The following is a 14,953-nucleotide window of genomic DNA, read 5'->3' as shown; positions in this document are numbered from 1 at the left end:
GAGCTTTCTCAAACTGCCAAGGAAAACTCATGGTCCTCACGTCAGCAGGACAGTTTTGAAGGGGGGGGGACGAGGAGGGAGCAATGAACAGAGAAGGGCAGTGGGGAAGAGGAGGTATCTCTGTATCTGAAAAAGTCGGCCTAGAGCTGTGCTGACTAATAAACAACAGAAAAGGAAAAGTAGTGACTTGTACTGGAGCTTGAATCAGTCGCTCAGGGTGACCAGAGGGCTGGCGGGGGGATGGAGTGTTAGAGCCCCTTGTGGGGAAAGAGGAACAGGTCCCCTGCCAGATCGATGGGGACACAGCTGAGTCTGAACCTGCGCGGTATTTCTGGAAGAGACAGGAGGGGCCCGCGTGGCTGTGGGCAGGTGGGTGACATGATGAAGTGCGGTCATCTTCCAGTTAAGACCCCTCCTCAAAGCACATCACCAGTCAACTGAGGCTATGAGTCAACTGAGGCGGAGCAGGGCCTGGTGTGGAAAGGAGCTCCAGGACATGCCAAGACCCCTCCAACAGCAGGGCAAGGCTGTGGGCACGGGACACTGGCAAAGACATCTGCAGAAGAGGAAGCACAGAGATACCCCCCAGCAGCAGTTAACTAGCAGGTTACCAGCCTCGCCAGGCCGCCTCGCAGCCGGCACACAGATGACCGTCACTGAGGGAGGCACTGAAGGCGTGAAGATACGTGCAGCCGGACAAACCCCGGTGTGGTCACAGCAGGGCTGCCATGCAGGACACCCACTGGGGAAGCGCTCCTTCCGCGCCTCGCACATGGAGCACACATGCCCTGTGATCTGGGGACGCCAGTCCTGAGCAGGGCTGTTCAAACCCAGGGGTGCTGCCTGCCCAGTCGTCACAGACAGGGCAGCGTGGAGGCGGCCAGCCTGTCCACCTCCACTCAGCTCTCACCTGCTCCAGCCAGGTGCCCGTTTGCCTCTTGCCATACCCTCCACAGCCAGCAGAGGGCAGCAGTGACCCAGCCTAGGCCGCCGGGCAAAGGGGCGGGTGGGGAGGGGCCGGGCGCGGGGCGGCCCTGGGATGAGTCGGGCTGGGCAGGATTGCATTGTGGGCGGGGAGGCCAGGGTACTACTGGGACGCACTCCTGGTCCTGCCGGCTGCTCCTTGACCGGGGCTGTGGCCCTCTCAGGTAGGCAGGGGCCAGGGATGGCTTGGGCATAGGGTATCAGGGCGTATGGTGCCAGTTGCGTGGTGCAGCTGGTGCAACTTCGGGGCATGATACAGCCCAGGTGGAGCCAGGGGCCCACAGGGCAGCAGCCTGGCTGTGCCGGAGGCTCCCAGCCTCAGCACCAGACCTTAGACGGCAGCTAAGGAGGCCTGAAAGGGGCCTTGCTGGGAATGGCCCAGGGCCTCGAGGTAGGCATGGTTTCAGCCCCCAGTGCTAGACCAGCACCGGGCTGTGTGGGGACGGAGGGAGGCAGCCTCCCACTCCCTGCCCCCACAGCCACCCAACCAGCCCAGCCAGGTGGCAGCAAGCCTCACCGCTGCCACCTGGCTGGGAGCCTGCCACACTGCATGCCCAGCTCGGGGAGAGTGGGGGAGCTGGGTCTACACACCTTGCATGGGCTGGGCCCCAACTCCGCCAGCCTGGCGTTGCACATGGTGCCCCATGAGGGTGGCAGGACAGCCGACCCCGCTCCATGTGCACCCAGAGGAAGCTGAGACAGTGCTCCCTGGGGAGAGGGGTGAGGAGAGGGTTGGCATAGCCAAAACTTCCAGGGCTGTGTGCCCACCCCCACTGGGACCCCTCCAGCGATCGTCTGCCAATGCTGCCTCTGCCACTGTGGTGTACCTGGCACAGCTCTGCAGGTCCCCGGGGGGTGGGGGGAATGGGGACAGCCTAGTGACTGGCTCTTTGGCCAGTCTTGTTCCGGGCTGAAGGGGAGAGGCTAAGGGTGGGGGTGGGGGGCAGAGATCCGGACAGGCTGCCCCCAGCCCGAACAAAGCAGGCATTGAGGGCCAGGCTGGCACTTGAGCCAGGCGCCAAGGCTAGCACGGTTGAGGCCTACAGGGCTCTCTGTGCCCTGACCCTCCCCAGGGGCTCCATGCCCCACCCTTTGCCCTTCCCAGGGACCCAGGGAGGAGCACGCTCGCCTGGCACAGGGTCGGGGCTTGCTGTGTGGGTCTCATTCTTCTGGCTGAAGGAAGCCCTGTCCCTTTGTCCCCAGATCCCAGGGGGTGTTTCTCGGGGGGGGGGAGGGGGAGAGCAGCAGGGGGCCCTGTGGCCACAATAACCCGGGTAGGGGTAGGAGCACCAGATAGTGAGTCCCTGGCCTGGGTCTGGGGACAGAAGAGACATTGTTGGCGTGGAGGCAGGGCTGCCAGCTGTGGTAGCCCAGCCACCAGGCCCTTGCCCCCCCCCCGCCTGTCCTCCTCCCTCAGGGCCCTTGTGAATGGGGCCAAGCGTCCACTGTCTCCCCTCTCAGGACAATGCCCCCCACAGCCATCCTGTCGCCACCAGCCCCAGGCAGCTAGCTGGGAAGATGCACTGCCCTGGGCGTCCCGCCACCCAGCAGAGTCCTCTGCTGCGTCTCTCCACAGCGGTAAGTGCCTGGGTCCCCAGCTGGGCCCCATGTACCATGCCCAGACTCTACCCATCGGGATAGCCAGGAGGAAACAGCCCATCCCCAGCCAGCCGCACCTTCCTGTCTGCGTCCCCGCGATAAGACCCTGGCGGGCCTCAGGAGCCAAGTGACAGAGCAGGGGGCTTCTGGCTGCCACATGCCACACAGCTGAATGTGCGGGACCCTAGTTGCACTTAGCAGCTGGCTTCTGGTCCCTGTGCCTGGGGTTGGGAAGAAGAGAGGCAAGACCTGCTGAGTGTGTCCTGCAGGTGTCACCTTCTGGTCTCTTCGGAGGGGTGTGGGTGGCGCTGGCTCCCGGCATGGTGTGTCCTCTTCTGGGGAAGCTGCCTGCAGTCTGGGTACCAGTGATCTGTAGGGGGGGCCAGGCTTTACCCCCAAGTTAAGCCTCTTAGGGGGCTGACTTCTGTCCCCTATCTCTCTCCCACCCCACACCCCTATGCACCCTACCCACAGGGTCCAGGGAGAGGGATGGGCCTTCCCACTTGGCACCCTGCTCCCTTGGCCCTCTCCCAGCTTTGCCTGCTGCTGGCTGCCATGCCCTGGCCCGCCAGGGCCTGCCCCTCTCCCTGCCATCTTTGGGACAGACCATTGCTGCACTGAGCTCTGTCTGTCTGTCTGTCCTTTAGCACTTATTCCGTACCCTGACCTTCTACTTGGCTAATGGCTGTCCCTGCCTTTGCTGTCCCTGGCACTGCTTGTGTCCTTAGCCTCCTGTCCCCTGACAGGCCCTCTGCACTACAAACCCCCCTTTCTGGGACATGCTCCACCTCTGCTCAGGGTCTTCCCCCTCCATGCCCCAGAAGACCTAAACTCCGAGGCGAGGCAGCAGCAGCCGCAGTTCCCCCCATCAGTCCTGCCTGTCTGTTTCAACTTGGCTCTGCCCCATCACTCTTCTTTTGGTCTTTACCCCTCTCCCTCCCTCGGTTGTGGCAAACCCCCTCTCCCCCACTGACTGCTGCTCCCTCCCTAGGCCAGTGCCATGGTCCCCTGGGGCACCCACCTCCTGATGGCGCTGCTGCTGTGCCCGTCACCACCGACGCAAGCCCAGCGTTTCTCCATGCCCAACACCACCTTCAACCACCTGGCACTGGTGCCCGGCCAGGGCACGCTCTATGTGGGTGCAGTGAACCGCCTGTTCCAGCTCAGCCCCGAGCTGCAGCTGGAGGCTTCAGCCGTCACCGGGCCTGTGCTGGACAGTCCTGACTGTGTGCCTTTCCACGAGCCGGCCGAGTGTCCACAAGCCAGGCTCACTGACAACGCCAACCAGCTGCTACTGGTCAGCAGCCGGACACGGGAGCTGGTGGCCTGTGGGCAGGTGCGGCAAGGTGTGTGTGAAAAGCGGCGCCTGGGAGACGTGGCCACCACGCTGTATCAGGCTGAGGACCCAGGCGATGGGCAGTTCGTGGCCGCCAATGCCCCCGGGGTGGCCACAGTGGGGCTGGTGGTGAATGCACCAGGACGGGACCTGCTGCTAGTGGCAAGGGGCCTGGCGGGCAAGCTGTCGGCAGGGGTGCCGCCTCTGACGGTACGGCAGCTGGCAGGGCCGCAGCCCTTCTCCAGTGAGGGCCTGGGTCGCCTGGTGGTGGGTGACTTCTCCGACTATAACACCAGCTACGTAGCAGCCTTGGCTGACACCCACTCAGCCTACTTTGTGTTCCGGCGGCGCGGTGCCTGGGCACAGGCCGAGTACCGTTCCTATGTGGCACGGGTCTGTCTGGATGATGTCAACCTCTACTCATATGTGGAGGTGCCGCTCTTGTGCCAAGGCCAAGGCCTCATCCAGGCTGCCTTCCTCACCCCGGGTGCTCTGCTGGGGGCCTTTTCGGCGGGCACAAGGGGCACCCAGGCAGCCCTGTGTGCCTTCCCCCTGGCCCAGCTGGCCGCCAGCATGGAGCGCGCACGCCGCCTCTGCTACACGGCGGCTGGCCGTGGGCCCGACGGCCAGGAGGAAGCTGCTGTGGAGTATGGTGTTACGTCGTGCTGTGTCACCCTGCCCGCTGTGAGTGGCCCACCCCTGCTCCCCTGCCCTCAGGCCTCTTCTCACTGTCCCTCGAGACTCTGCGGGGGCGGGGGCTCGGTTGGAGGCCAGACTGTCATGACAGTCACTTGCAGCTTCAGGGAGAGAGGCTGTCCTGGACCGGCGTGTGCCAGCCTCACCCAGCCTTTCCCGCATTTGCTCTCTCCCTTGCCCCACGCTGCCGGCTCATGCCACCCAGGCTCCAGGCCTGAATGCTCCGACCCTCCCCCCCGAACCTCAGCCCTGCCCTATAGCCTGCCCACCCACCCGCCACCTCGTCCAGGAACTGAGCCCCTTCCTGTCACCAGGACTCCCCCGAGTCGTACCCCTGTGGCGAGGAGCACACGCCCAGCCCCATCGCGGGCCGCCAGCCCTTGGAGGCCGGCCCTCTCCTGCGGCTCAGCCAGCCCATCAGCGCCGTGGCAGCCCTCCAGGCCGACGGGCTCACCATAGCCTTCCTGGGAGACACCCAGGGCCGGCTCCACAAGGTGAGGGAGGCCCCGCGCAGGAGGGGAGCGCCCACTGTGCCCCTGCCGGCACCAGAACAGAGGCCTGTGTACCGACTGGCATGTCAGGAAGAGGCACCACACGTCGAGGACTGCCGGAGTGCCACCTCTCCTGGCAGCTCCAGCCCCTCCAGCCTGCAGTCAGCAGCCAAGGCCACAGGAGGCAGCGGAGGGTCACCTGAGGGCAGAGTGGACAGACCTGGCCTGGCCTTGGAAGCCTCTCCAAGGCTGTCTGGTCACACGGCTGCCCCCTGACCTGGCACCCCAGCTGGGCAGCACTGCATGGGAAGGGCATGGTGGGCCCCTACCATCAGTGACAGGAGTTGCCCTCCCGGGTCCAGTGGGAGGACCCTGGCTGTGGGATGCTGGTCCCTGGATGTCCCAGCTGGTGAGCAGGTGCTGCCCTGTGGGGCTGACTCAGCCCTGTCCTCGCCTCAGGTCTTCCTCAACGGCTCCCAAGGCCAGGTGTACAGCTCCCAGCAAGTGGGGCCCCCAGGCGCGACCGTGAGCCCTGACCTGCTCCTGGACGCGAGCAGCAGCCACCTCTACGTGCTGACGGCCCACCAGGTGAGGCTCGCCCAGCACCCGGCCCACACGGCCCCACTTCACAGTGTGCCCACTGTCTCCCTCCCCACCGCAGGTGGACCGGGTTCCCGTGGCAGCCTGCCCCCAGTTCTCCGACTGTGCCAGCTGCCTTCAGGCACGGGACCCGTTGTGTGGCTGGTGTGTTCTGCAGGGCAGGTGAGCAGGGTGGCCGCTGAGCAGTGCCGGGAACATCCCCCGGCAGGCTGACTCTGGCCTGTGTCCGCCAACCTGGCCCCAGAGTCTCCCGTGACACTGAGGCTGACCTGCGGGGTGCCCGCATGGGGCCACCCCAGTCAAGGCAGCGGCCTTCAACTGGAGTGCACCCCCATGCCCAGCTCCACGCCCCCCACTCCCTGCACTCCAACCCCCCAGCCCAGCTCTCGGCCAGGCAGTCCGACCACCCACTGGCTGAGCTCGTGCCCTGCTGCAGGTGTACCCGCAAGGCCCAGTGCCAGCGTGAGGCCCAACCCCACCACTGGCTGTGGAGTTACGAGCCGGGCAGCCGCTGCCTGTGGGTGGAGGACCCATTGCCACCCCACCACCCCCGCCAGGAGCAGGGCCAGGTGAGCGCCTCCGCCACTCACCCGTGGGCCGCCCAAGGCTCCCCTCTCCTCATGCTCTGTCGTGCCCTCACGTCCAGGTCACCCTGTCTGTGCCCCAGCTACCCATCCTGGCAGCAGATGAGTACTTCCATTGTGCCTTTGGGGACTATGACAGCTTGGCAAATGTGGAGGGGGCTCACGTAACCTGTGTCACCCCTCCTCAGGACCAGCTGCCACAGAACCCTTTGGGCACAGGTAAGGGTCTGAGGAGCTGGGGGCCGGGCAGGAGCTGGAGAGGCAGGAGCTCCCTGATACCGTCTGTCACACCCCCTGCAGACCATGTCACCTTGCCCCTGGCGCTGATGTTCGAGGATGTGGTGGTGGCCGCCACCAACTTCTCCTTCTATGACTGCAGCGCCGTCCAGGCATTGGACGTGGCCGCACCGTGAGTGCCTACTGGGCTGGGGTGGGGAGGGACCGGGCACACCACCCCCCCCCCTGAGCAGCCCGCCCGTGCAGGTGCCGTGCTTGTGTGGGCAGCGTCTGGCGCTGCCACTGGTGCCCACAGAGCAGCCAGTGTGTGCCCTGGGAGCACTGCCCAAAGGACGAGAGGACCATCTACAGTGCCCAGGAGGTGGGTGCCCCCCAGCCCGGAAACCCAATCACCTGCACCGGCCCTTTACTTCCTAGGGGCTAAGGGCTGCTTCTCCATAGGTGAACGTCCAGGTGCAGGGCCCAGGGGCTTGTCCCCGGGTGGAGAGCCTGGCAGGGCCCCTGCTGGTGCCTGTGGGCTGGGAGAGCCGCGTGGCCCTGCACGTGCAAAACCTCCAGCATTTTCAAGTGAGTGGCCACCAAGCTCAGGTGGGGCAGTCGGGGTGATGGCATGCATGGCCTCACGGCGTCCTTCCCAGGGACTGCCTGCCTCGTACCACTGCTGGCTGCAGCTGCCCGGGGAGCTGCGGAGGCTGCCGGCCTCCCTGGAGGAGGGGACCGGGCACTCAGGCCTCATATCCTGCCAGGCCCAGCAGGTGGGTGCCCGGGGAGCTGCCCTCCCTGCCAGCTTGTCCCCTGCCCACTGTGCCGTCACCCTACCAGGCCGCTGGCTTGAAGCTGAGGGGAGGCATAGGCACTGAACAAGGGTGCCTTTCTGGAGGGGGCGGGTGCTCTCGGGGGAATGGGGTTGGGGTACTCCATGTGGGGCCAGGTCTGAGCCTGCCTCTACTCCAGTTCCAGCCCTTCATGGCCCAGCGGGAGGTCCCAGTGCCCATCTATGTCACCCGGGGTGAGGGCCAGCGGCTGGACAATGCCCCCAGTCTTCGTGGTGAGTGTGGGGGCATGGGCAGACAAATGGGGGGGAGGGGCAGGGTCGAGAGGCAGCCCCTGAGCACCATCTCTGCCCCTCCGGCTGCAGTCACCCTGTATGACTGCACTGTGGACCACCCTGACTGCAGCCGCTGCCAGGCCGCCAATGCCAGCCTCGGGTGCCGGTGGTGCAGCCACGGCCAGCCTGCCTGCCGCTATGGGCCACTGTGCCCACCCCGAGCTGTGGAGGTTTCCTGCCCCGCACCCAGCATCGAGTCTGTGAGTGTCTCCATCTTCCCGCAGTGCCTTGGCCTCTGGCAGCTCAGGCTTGGAAGGTCACCTCACCGCCCTTCCGTGCTGCAGGTTGAGCCCCTGACTGGCCCCCCAGAGGGCGGCCTGGCCCTCACCATCCTGGGCTCCAACCTCGGCCGCAGCTTTGCCGACGTACAGGGTGCCGTGAGGGTGGCCGGCCGGCCCTGCAGCCCTGACCCCACACTCTACCGCACCTCAGTCCGGTGAGGCCTCCAGGGGACAGGGGTGGGGACGCCCCCTGGAGAGGCTCTCACTCGTGTGCCTCCCAAGAGAAGGGATTTGAGGACTAGAAATGCAGCTCTGGGTCACGAGGCAGGGAGGACAGAAAGGGGGGAGGGGGGCTGCAGTGTCCGCAGACAGCAGCTGCGGGTGCGGGGCTCCTGCTCGCAGAGCTTCTACCAGCCTCTGCTCCCCAGGATCGTGTGTGTGGCTGCCCCTGCTCCCAGCGGCACTACAGGGCCTGTCCAAGTGGCCATTAAGAGCCAGGCACCAGGCATCTCCAGTCAGCACTTCACCTACCAGGTCGGTGCACACCAAGAGCTGTGCCTGGGTGGCAGGGACAGCTCTGACCTAGGTTCTGGCTTGGCAAGGCTGGGAAGGAAACTAAGTGGCCGATCGTTGGGGGGGGGCAGGGAGGGGCTGCTACCGGTCACAGACTCTCGGCGGGTGAACAGGACCTGCAGGGGTAAGTAAGCCTGAGCCCCTCACACCTCCTGGACCTTGGCTGGGGCCTGGAAGCCTGGGCAGGAGCAGTGGGTGTGGCGTGGGAGCATCAGGCCCCATCGGGGACCAGTAGGAAGAGGAGTCTGTCCCAAGGGGCAGAGACCCGGTGAGGAGAGACAGGGGCCTGCCCCCTTTATTACCGGGGGCAGCTGGGAGGAGACATGGGGGGCTGCAGAGCCAGGCTTCTGACCACAGAGGGAGCAGCCCAAGGGGGCTGAAGAAGAGCCAGGCCAGCCCGCTGTGCGTGCCCCAGCCTGCCCCCATTCCCCAGGACCCCACCTTGCTCAGCCTGAGTCCCCAACGGGGCCCCCAGGCGGGGGGCACCCAGCTCACCATCCACGGGCGGCACCTCCAGACTGGACACAACATCAGCGCCTTCGTGGGCAGCCAGCCCTGCCCCATGTGAGTGTTGGCCTCCAGCGGGCTGCACGAGCATGGTCGTCAGGCCCACGTCCTGTGGTCTCTGCTCTGGTGGGGTGGCCTCGGCTGGGCTGGAGCCCAGGGTGCGAGGCCCCTCCTGTCCCTTTGACTCTGCAGACAGGAGCCGGTGTGTCCCGAGGTCATTGTGTGCCGCACCAGGCCGCAGGCCGCCCCTGGAGAAGCTGTGGTGCGCGTCGTCTTCGGCCAGGCGCAGCGCACTCTGCGAGCCAAGCCCTTCCACTACACCGCCAATCCCCAGATCATGGCAGCAGAGCCCAACGTCGGCTTCCGGGGGTGAGCAGGTGGCAGGATGGGCAGCAAGGGGCACGAGGTGGGGATGTCCACCCCAGCTGACTGTTGCCCTGGTCAGGGGCGGCCGGCTGATCCGAGTGCGGGGCACTGGCCTGGACGTGGTGAGGCGGCCCCAACTTTCCGTGTTGCTAGAGGCCTCGGCCAAGGTGCAGGCTGCCGCCACTCAGCCCCAGGCCCCACCCCCTGGCAGGAGCTGCAGAGGCCCAGCAGCACCCTCCCAGGCTTGTGTCCAGCTGGAGGGGGGTCAGCTGCAGGTGATTACCTCTGTGGGCAGGCAGGGTGGAGGAGGAGGGGTGCCCGTCGGCCCCAACTCACCCCCTGGCCCCTGCCGGCCCACAGTGCTCCTCCGCCTGCTCCATCAACTCTTCCAGCCTTCTCTTGTGCTGGAGCCCTGCGGTGCCCGACGGGGCACACCCCCAGAGGGTCTTCTTCACCTTGGACAATGTGCAGGTGGACTTCTCCAGTGCCAGCGGGGGCCAGGACTTCCTGTACCAGCCCAACCCCCGCCTGAATCCGCTGAGCCCTGAAGGGCCCAACCGGCCCTACCGCCTGAAACCAGGCAACGTCCTGGATGTGGAGGTGAGGGCGGTGCGCACCGCGACTCTGCATGCTGCCAACGGACGGCGGCTCACGCCCATGTCCCATCCCAGGGCGAGGGCCTCAGCCTGGGCATCAGCAAGGAGGAAGTGCGCGTGCACATCGGCACGGGCGAGTGCCTGGTGAAGACGCTGACACTCACGCACCTATACTGTGAGCCACCCCTGCACGCCCCACCACCCACCAATGGCTCTGGCTCTGGCCTGCCGCAGTTCGTGGTGAGGCTGGGCCCGGGGGGGGGGGCATTGCAGGGCAGGCTGGAAGGTGCAGGTGGAGCCCCCACTCAGGTGTCTGTCCCCCCAGGTACAGATGGGTAACGTGCGCCTGGCCCTGGGCCCTGTCCAGTACGAGGCAGAGCCTGTGCTGCCCACCTTCCCCGTGGAGGCCCAAGTGGGCCTCGGTGTGGGTGCCGCCATGCTGATCACCGCCGTGCTCCTCCTCACCCTCATGTACAGGTGGGTTCCTCCCCCTCTGCGCAGCACGAGTGAGGTGCCCCCCCACCTCCTCCTCCTCACCTTCGCACACAGCTGGGGGTGCTCCCACGCCCCTCCAGTCCAAGCAGAGCACCTCCACTCTGTCACGCACAGCTGGGCTGCGTCCTCCCGTCCTCCTCCTCCTCACACGGGCAAGGTCCAGGGTGCCCCCCCCCAGTCTGCATGCCGGTGCCCTGCACCCCTGCTTGGAGAAAGGGGTCCCCTGGCACCCCCTGGGCAGACAGACAGACATCACGGCCTGGTGACCTCCGCTCGGGCAGCTGCAGCCCAGCCGGGGCTGACACATGTGGGCCCGGCCGCAGGCGCAAGAGCAAGCAGGCCCTGCGCGACTACCAGAAGGTGCTGGTACAGCTGGAGAACCTGGAGACGGGCGTGGGCGACCAGTGCCGCAAGGAGTTCACAGGTAGTGTGTGTGCGGGCAGCGGTGCGGGACGGGGCTCCCAGGCCTGAGCTCACATGGCACTGGCTCTCGACCCGCAGACCTCATGACCGAGATGACAGACCTCAGCAGTGACCTGGAGGCCAGTGGGATCCCCTTCCTGGACTACCGCACCTATGCAGAGCGCGTCTTCTTCCCCGGCCACGGCGGCTGTCCACTGCAGCCCATCTGCGATGGCCCCGGGGAGGAGGGCTGCCGAGCCCCCGTTCGCCAGGGCCTCACACAGCTCTCCAACCTGCTCAACTGCAAGCTCTTCCTGCTCACAGTGAGGGGGCGGCCGGCCGGCCAGTGGGTCGGAAGTGGGGGGGAGGGGGGTCAGGGCTTGGGGCTCCCACAGCAAGCACCAGCCCACCCATCCCGCCCAGCTTGTCCGCACCCTGGAGGAGCAGCCCAGCTTCTCACAGCGGGACCGCTGCCACGTGGCCTCACTGCTGTCCCTGGCGCTGCATGACAAGCTGGAGTACCTGACTGACGTCATGAAGACGCTGCTCGGTGACCTGGCGGCCCACTGCGTGCACAGGAACCCCAAACTCATGTTGCGCAGGTAGGCCTGGCCTGCCCAGGGCGCTCCCAGGCCGGGCAGGGGTGTGTACCCAGGGACCTGAGCACAGGCAGCGCCCTGAACGCTCTGCCCACAGGACGGAGACCATGGTAGAGAAGCTGCTCACCAATTGGCTGTCCATCTGTCTGTACGCCTTCCTGAGGGTGAGGGCTCTGCCCAGGGCTGTTGCGGTGTGACAACAGGGAGAGGGGTGGAGAAGCCACTGTCTAGCACCGAGGCCTGCTAGCCCCAGCCCCTGTGACTTTGGTCTGGCCCCGTGCCTGCAGGAGGTGGCAGGCGAGCCGCTGTACTTGCTCCTCCGCGCCATCCAGTACCAGGTGGACAAGGGCCCCGTGGATGCTGTGACGGGCAAGGCCAAGCGGACCCTGAATGACAGCCGCCTGCTGCGGGAGGACGTGGACTTCCGGCCGCTGACGCTCACAGTGCTGCTGGGGCCAGGCGGGGCTGTGGGCAGTGGTACAGGGCAGCGTATGCCTGCCCGAGTGCTCGACACGGACACCATCACCCAGGTCAAGGAGAAGGTGTTGGACCAAGTGTACAAAGGCACCCCCTTCTCCCAGAGGCCCTCAGTGCATGCCCTAGACCTTGGTGAGAGCCCACCCTGGGTCTTTGCCTGCCCTGCCCTGCTCTCTGCCTGCCTGATGCTACCAGCTCTACCTAGCCATGGCTGGCCCACTTGGGGGGGGGGGCATCCAGGGGGCTGATTGGCTGGCCCGGGTCTCCCCAGAGTGGCGCTCGGGCCTGGCCGGCCATCTCACCTTGTCAGATGAGGACCTAACCTCAGTGACCCAGGGCCACTGGAAGCGACTCAACACCCTGCAGCACTACAAGGTGCCCAGTGGGTGTGGCTGAGGGCGGCTGAGGGTGTGGCTGAGGGTGCCCAGTGGGTGTGGCTGCCCGCTGGGGGGCAGCCAGGGACAGTGGACAGCCTCTGCTCTCCTCTTACCAGGTCCCGGATGGAGCCACAGTGGGGCTCATCCCCCAGCTGCACAATGGAGGTGCCATCGCCCAGAGCCTGCACATCAGCTGCCCCGTGGGGGAGAGTGAGTGCCTCGGGCCACATGTGCCCCTCTGCCCCAGGAGCTGAGGGTGCGGAGGCAGGGGTCTGGGTCATGCCAGCTGCCTGGCCTGGACACCCCCTCATTTTTCTGGCACACACGCAAAGCTCCAGGCTGAGGCAAGGGCCCACCAGGGTGGATGAGGGCAGCGGGGGCCCAGCTGATAGCCCTGGGCTACGTACGCCCTGCTCTTGCCCCCCACACCTGCCCCAGCCCCTAGGGTAAGCGTGCTTGGCATCCTGTGCCCACAGACATCCCCATGCTGGAGGACAGTGAGGAAGGTGGGGTGCGCCTCTGGCACCTGGTGAAGGCTCCCGAGGAGCCTGAGGGCACGAAGGCGTGCAGCAGCCTGCGGGAGCGCAGCGAGCGGGCACGCGCCAAGGCCATTCCGGAAATCTATCTCACACGGCTGCTCTCCATGAAGGTCGGCTGGGGTGGGGCTGGGGGCCGAGGGCGGGCATGCTCACCCTCCGCTGGCAGGCCCACACGCCCCTCCCACAGGGCACACTGCAGAAGTTCGTAGATGACACTTTCCAGGCCATCCTCAGCGTGAACCGGCCCGTGCCCATCGCTGTCAAGTACTTGTTTGACTTCTTGGACGAGCTGGCCGAGAGGCACAGCATCGACGATCCGGAGACCCTGCACATCTGGAAAACCAACAGGTGGCCGGAGGGACAAGGACGAGGGGGTGGCACATGGTGGGCGAAGCAGGCCTCATGGCCGTGTGGCCCATCCCCCAGCCTGCTGCTGCGCTTCTGGGTAAACACCCTGAAGAACCCCCGGCTCATCTTCGATGTGCGGGTGTCGGACAATGTGGACGCTGTTCTGGGAGTCATCGCCCAGACCTTCATTGACTCCTGCACAGTCTCAGAGCACAAAGTGGGCCGGGTGAGGGCAGAGCTAGACTGGGCGTGGGGGCCCAGGGGATGGTTCCCCCTTCCCCACTGAACCCACCCATTCTCCGGAGCAGGACTCCCCTGTGAACAAGCTGCTCTATGCCCGGGAGATCCCCCGCTACAAGCAGATGGTGGAGCGGTATGTATAGCCCAGGACCAGGGTCCGAGGGGCCAGGGGCGGGGGCTGCCTGCTGGTGCTGACGGAGGCCCCTCCTCCAGATACTATGCTGACATCCGCCAGAGCTCACCAGCCAGCTACCAGGAGATGAACTCGGCACTGGCTGAGCTGTCAGGGGTATGCCCAGCACCGGAGGGAGCAGCCCTTAGGGAAGGGAGGGGAGGCTTGGGGCCCAGGCTGCCATCTCACCCTCCTCCCACATGCGCCACCCCTAGAACTACACCTCCGCGCCCCACTGTCTGGAAGCCCTGCAAGAACTGTACAACCACATCCACAGGTACTACGACCAGGTGAGGCCAGCAGGCAGGCCCGGGGCCCGGGCCCAGGGACAGAGTGGAGGGTGGACCCCCCCAGGGTAGCCCTGGGCCCAGTTGGGAAGCAGGGGCCTCAGGGACACCTCCTGCTCCTGGCAGATCATCAGTGCTCTGGAGGAGGACCCCATAGGCCAGAAGATGCAGCTGGCCTGCCGCCTGCAACAGACCGCAGCCCTGGTGGAGAACAAGGTGACCGACCTGTGAGCCGCCCGCCAGGACCAGCACCACACACCCGATGGCGGGGGCTGCAGGCCCCGGCGCCCAGGCCCCCTCCTAATTTATGCCCCACTGTGCTTCTCTGCACGCTGAAGACCACTCCTGGAAATACAATAGAGATGTCTTTTTTTAAAAAGCCTAGTGCCTGTGTGCTCTGCGCGCCCTGGAAGTCTCACTGCTCCCCCACCCCAGCTCTGGCTCTGTTTCAAGTGTTCTGGACTCTAGCACATGGATGAGCGAGCTGGGACGAGGCCAGCCCTTCCCATGCACGTCAGTGCCGCCCCCGCTGTCCCTACTCGGCCCTCTTTGAAGGAACCTGCCTGTTCTCCCTTAACAGGCACAGAGGGGACGCTTGCAGCCCAAGGCCAGGTGTGCAGTGCCCCGGCCAGTCCTGCCATGACCTAGCCACCAGGCCCTGCACCCCACCTGTTTCTGGACGCCCCCCTATTCCAGGACCCTCGGTGTCTGACCCAAGGTCATTGGTTCTCTCTGACCTGGGTGTTGCCCTGCCACCAACCTGTTCAAGCCTTAGAAGAGGGGCCCTGGGCACAGGGCCAGGTGGATGGCTCTCAGAGTGGCCCAGGGCAGGCAGTGGGTGGGCAGGAGTGCAGGCCCAAGGGTGAGAGGGCTTGGGGTCTCAGCTTGAAAGCATCTGCTTGAGTGGCACCTCCTGAGGTCACCTCTGTTCAGGGAGCTGAAGAACCCGCTGTGTGGGTAAGGAATGGGGCCCCCTGACATGGGGTGGAGAGCCCCTGGGAAGTCCCCAGAAGCATTACTGTGGCCTTGTGTGCCAGAGAAGGGGCGTTGGCTTGAAGGTAGCCTCCAATGTTCACTGCGTCCCAGTCTGGCTGTCTCACCCAGCTGGCTTTGGAGTTC

At 65.7% G+C, this 14,953-nt stretch overlaps 1 protein-coding gene across 10 annotated transcripts; it reads left to right on the top strand.

The window, feature by feature from the left end:
• The first annotated feature begins 1,035 nt into the window (after positions 1–1,035).
• Positions 1,036–14,454, top strand: PLXNB3 (plexin B3). 10 transcript variants are annotated; one of them, XR_009547445.1, is made up of 37 exons: positions 1,036–1,148; positions 2,446–2,562; positions 3,575–4,603; positions 4,930–5,109; positions 5,566–5,694; positions 5,768–5,868; positions 6,143–6,275; positions 6,353–6,509; positions 6,591–6,699; positions 6,774–6,888; positions 6,969–7,094; positions 7,166–7,282; positions 7,482–7,575; positions 7,666–7,835; positions 7,920–8,071; positions 8,285–8,390; positions 8,863–8,993; positions 9,129–9,305; positions 9,382–9,577; positions 9,663–9,902; positions 9,974–10,138; positions 10,224–10,375; positions 10,717–10,817; positions 10,895–11,118; positions 11,219–11,397; positions 11,492–11,558; positions 11,682–12,003; positions 12,143–12,246; positions 12,365–12,458; positions 12,725–12,897; positions 12,975–13,135; positions 13,214–13,361; positions 13,444–13,508; positions 13,589–13,664; positions 13,763–13,824; positions 13,961–14,050; positions 14,173–14,292. XR_009547445.1 is itself a non-coding variant. In XM_060182568.1 (37 exons), the coding sequence occupies exons 2-37, from the start codon at positions 2,503–2,505 to the stop codon at positions 14,311–14,313; spliced, it is 5,853 nt and encodes a 1,950-aa protein (XP_060038551.1). In that variant the 5' UTR covers positions 1,036–1,148; positions 2,446–2,502; the 3' UTR covers positions 14,314–14,454. The 10 variants fall into 10 exon arrangements, 8 of the variants coding, with proteins under 8 accessions (XP_060038551.1, XP_060038552.1, XP_060038553.1 ...); XM_060182568.1 differs by having other exon boundaries at positions 10,230–10,375; positions 13,763–13,837; positions 14,173–14,454; XM_060182569.1 differs by having other exon boundaries at positions 12,987–13,135; positions 13,763–13,837; positions 14,173–14,454.
• Positions 14,455–14,953: the final 499 nt, after the last annotated feature.

The sequence above is a fragment of the Erinaceus europaeus genome, chromosome X, assembly GCF_950295315.1.
Source record: "Erinaceus europaeus chromosome X, mEriEur2.1, whole genome shotgun sequence".
In the NCBI taxonomy this organism is placed as follows: Eukaryota; Metazoa; Chordata; class Mammalia; order Eulipotyphla; family Erinaceidae; genus Erinaceus; species Erinaceus europaeus.
The sequence above is the reverse complement of the archived record's forward strand: the minus strand, read 5'-3'. Positions and strand labels throughout refer to the sequence as shown.

What these genes read in the sequence shown, in the direction of transcription:
- PLXNB3 (XM_060182567.1), top strand. Translation starts at nt 2,503, where the DNA reads ATGCACTGCCCTGGGCGTCCCGCCACCCAGCAGAGTCCTCTGCTGCGT. An exon ending in CCGCACCCAGCATCGAGTCT is followed by an intron (nt 7,836 to 7,919) that starts GTGAGTGTCTCC and finishes TCCGTGCTGCAG; the next exon opens with GTTGAGCCCCTGACTGGCCC. An exon ending in CCCAAACTCATGTTGCGCAG is followed by an intron (nt 11,398 to 11,491) that starts GTAGGCCTGGCC and finishes CTCTGCCCACAG; the next exon opens with GACGGAGACCATGGTAGAGA.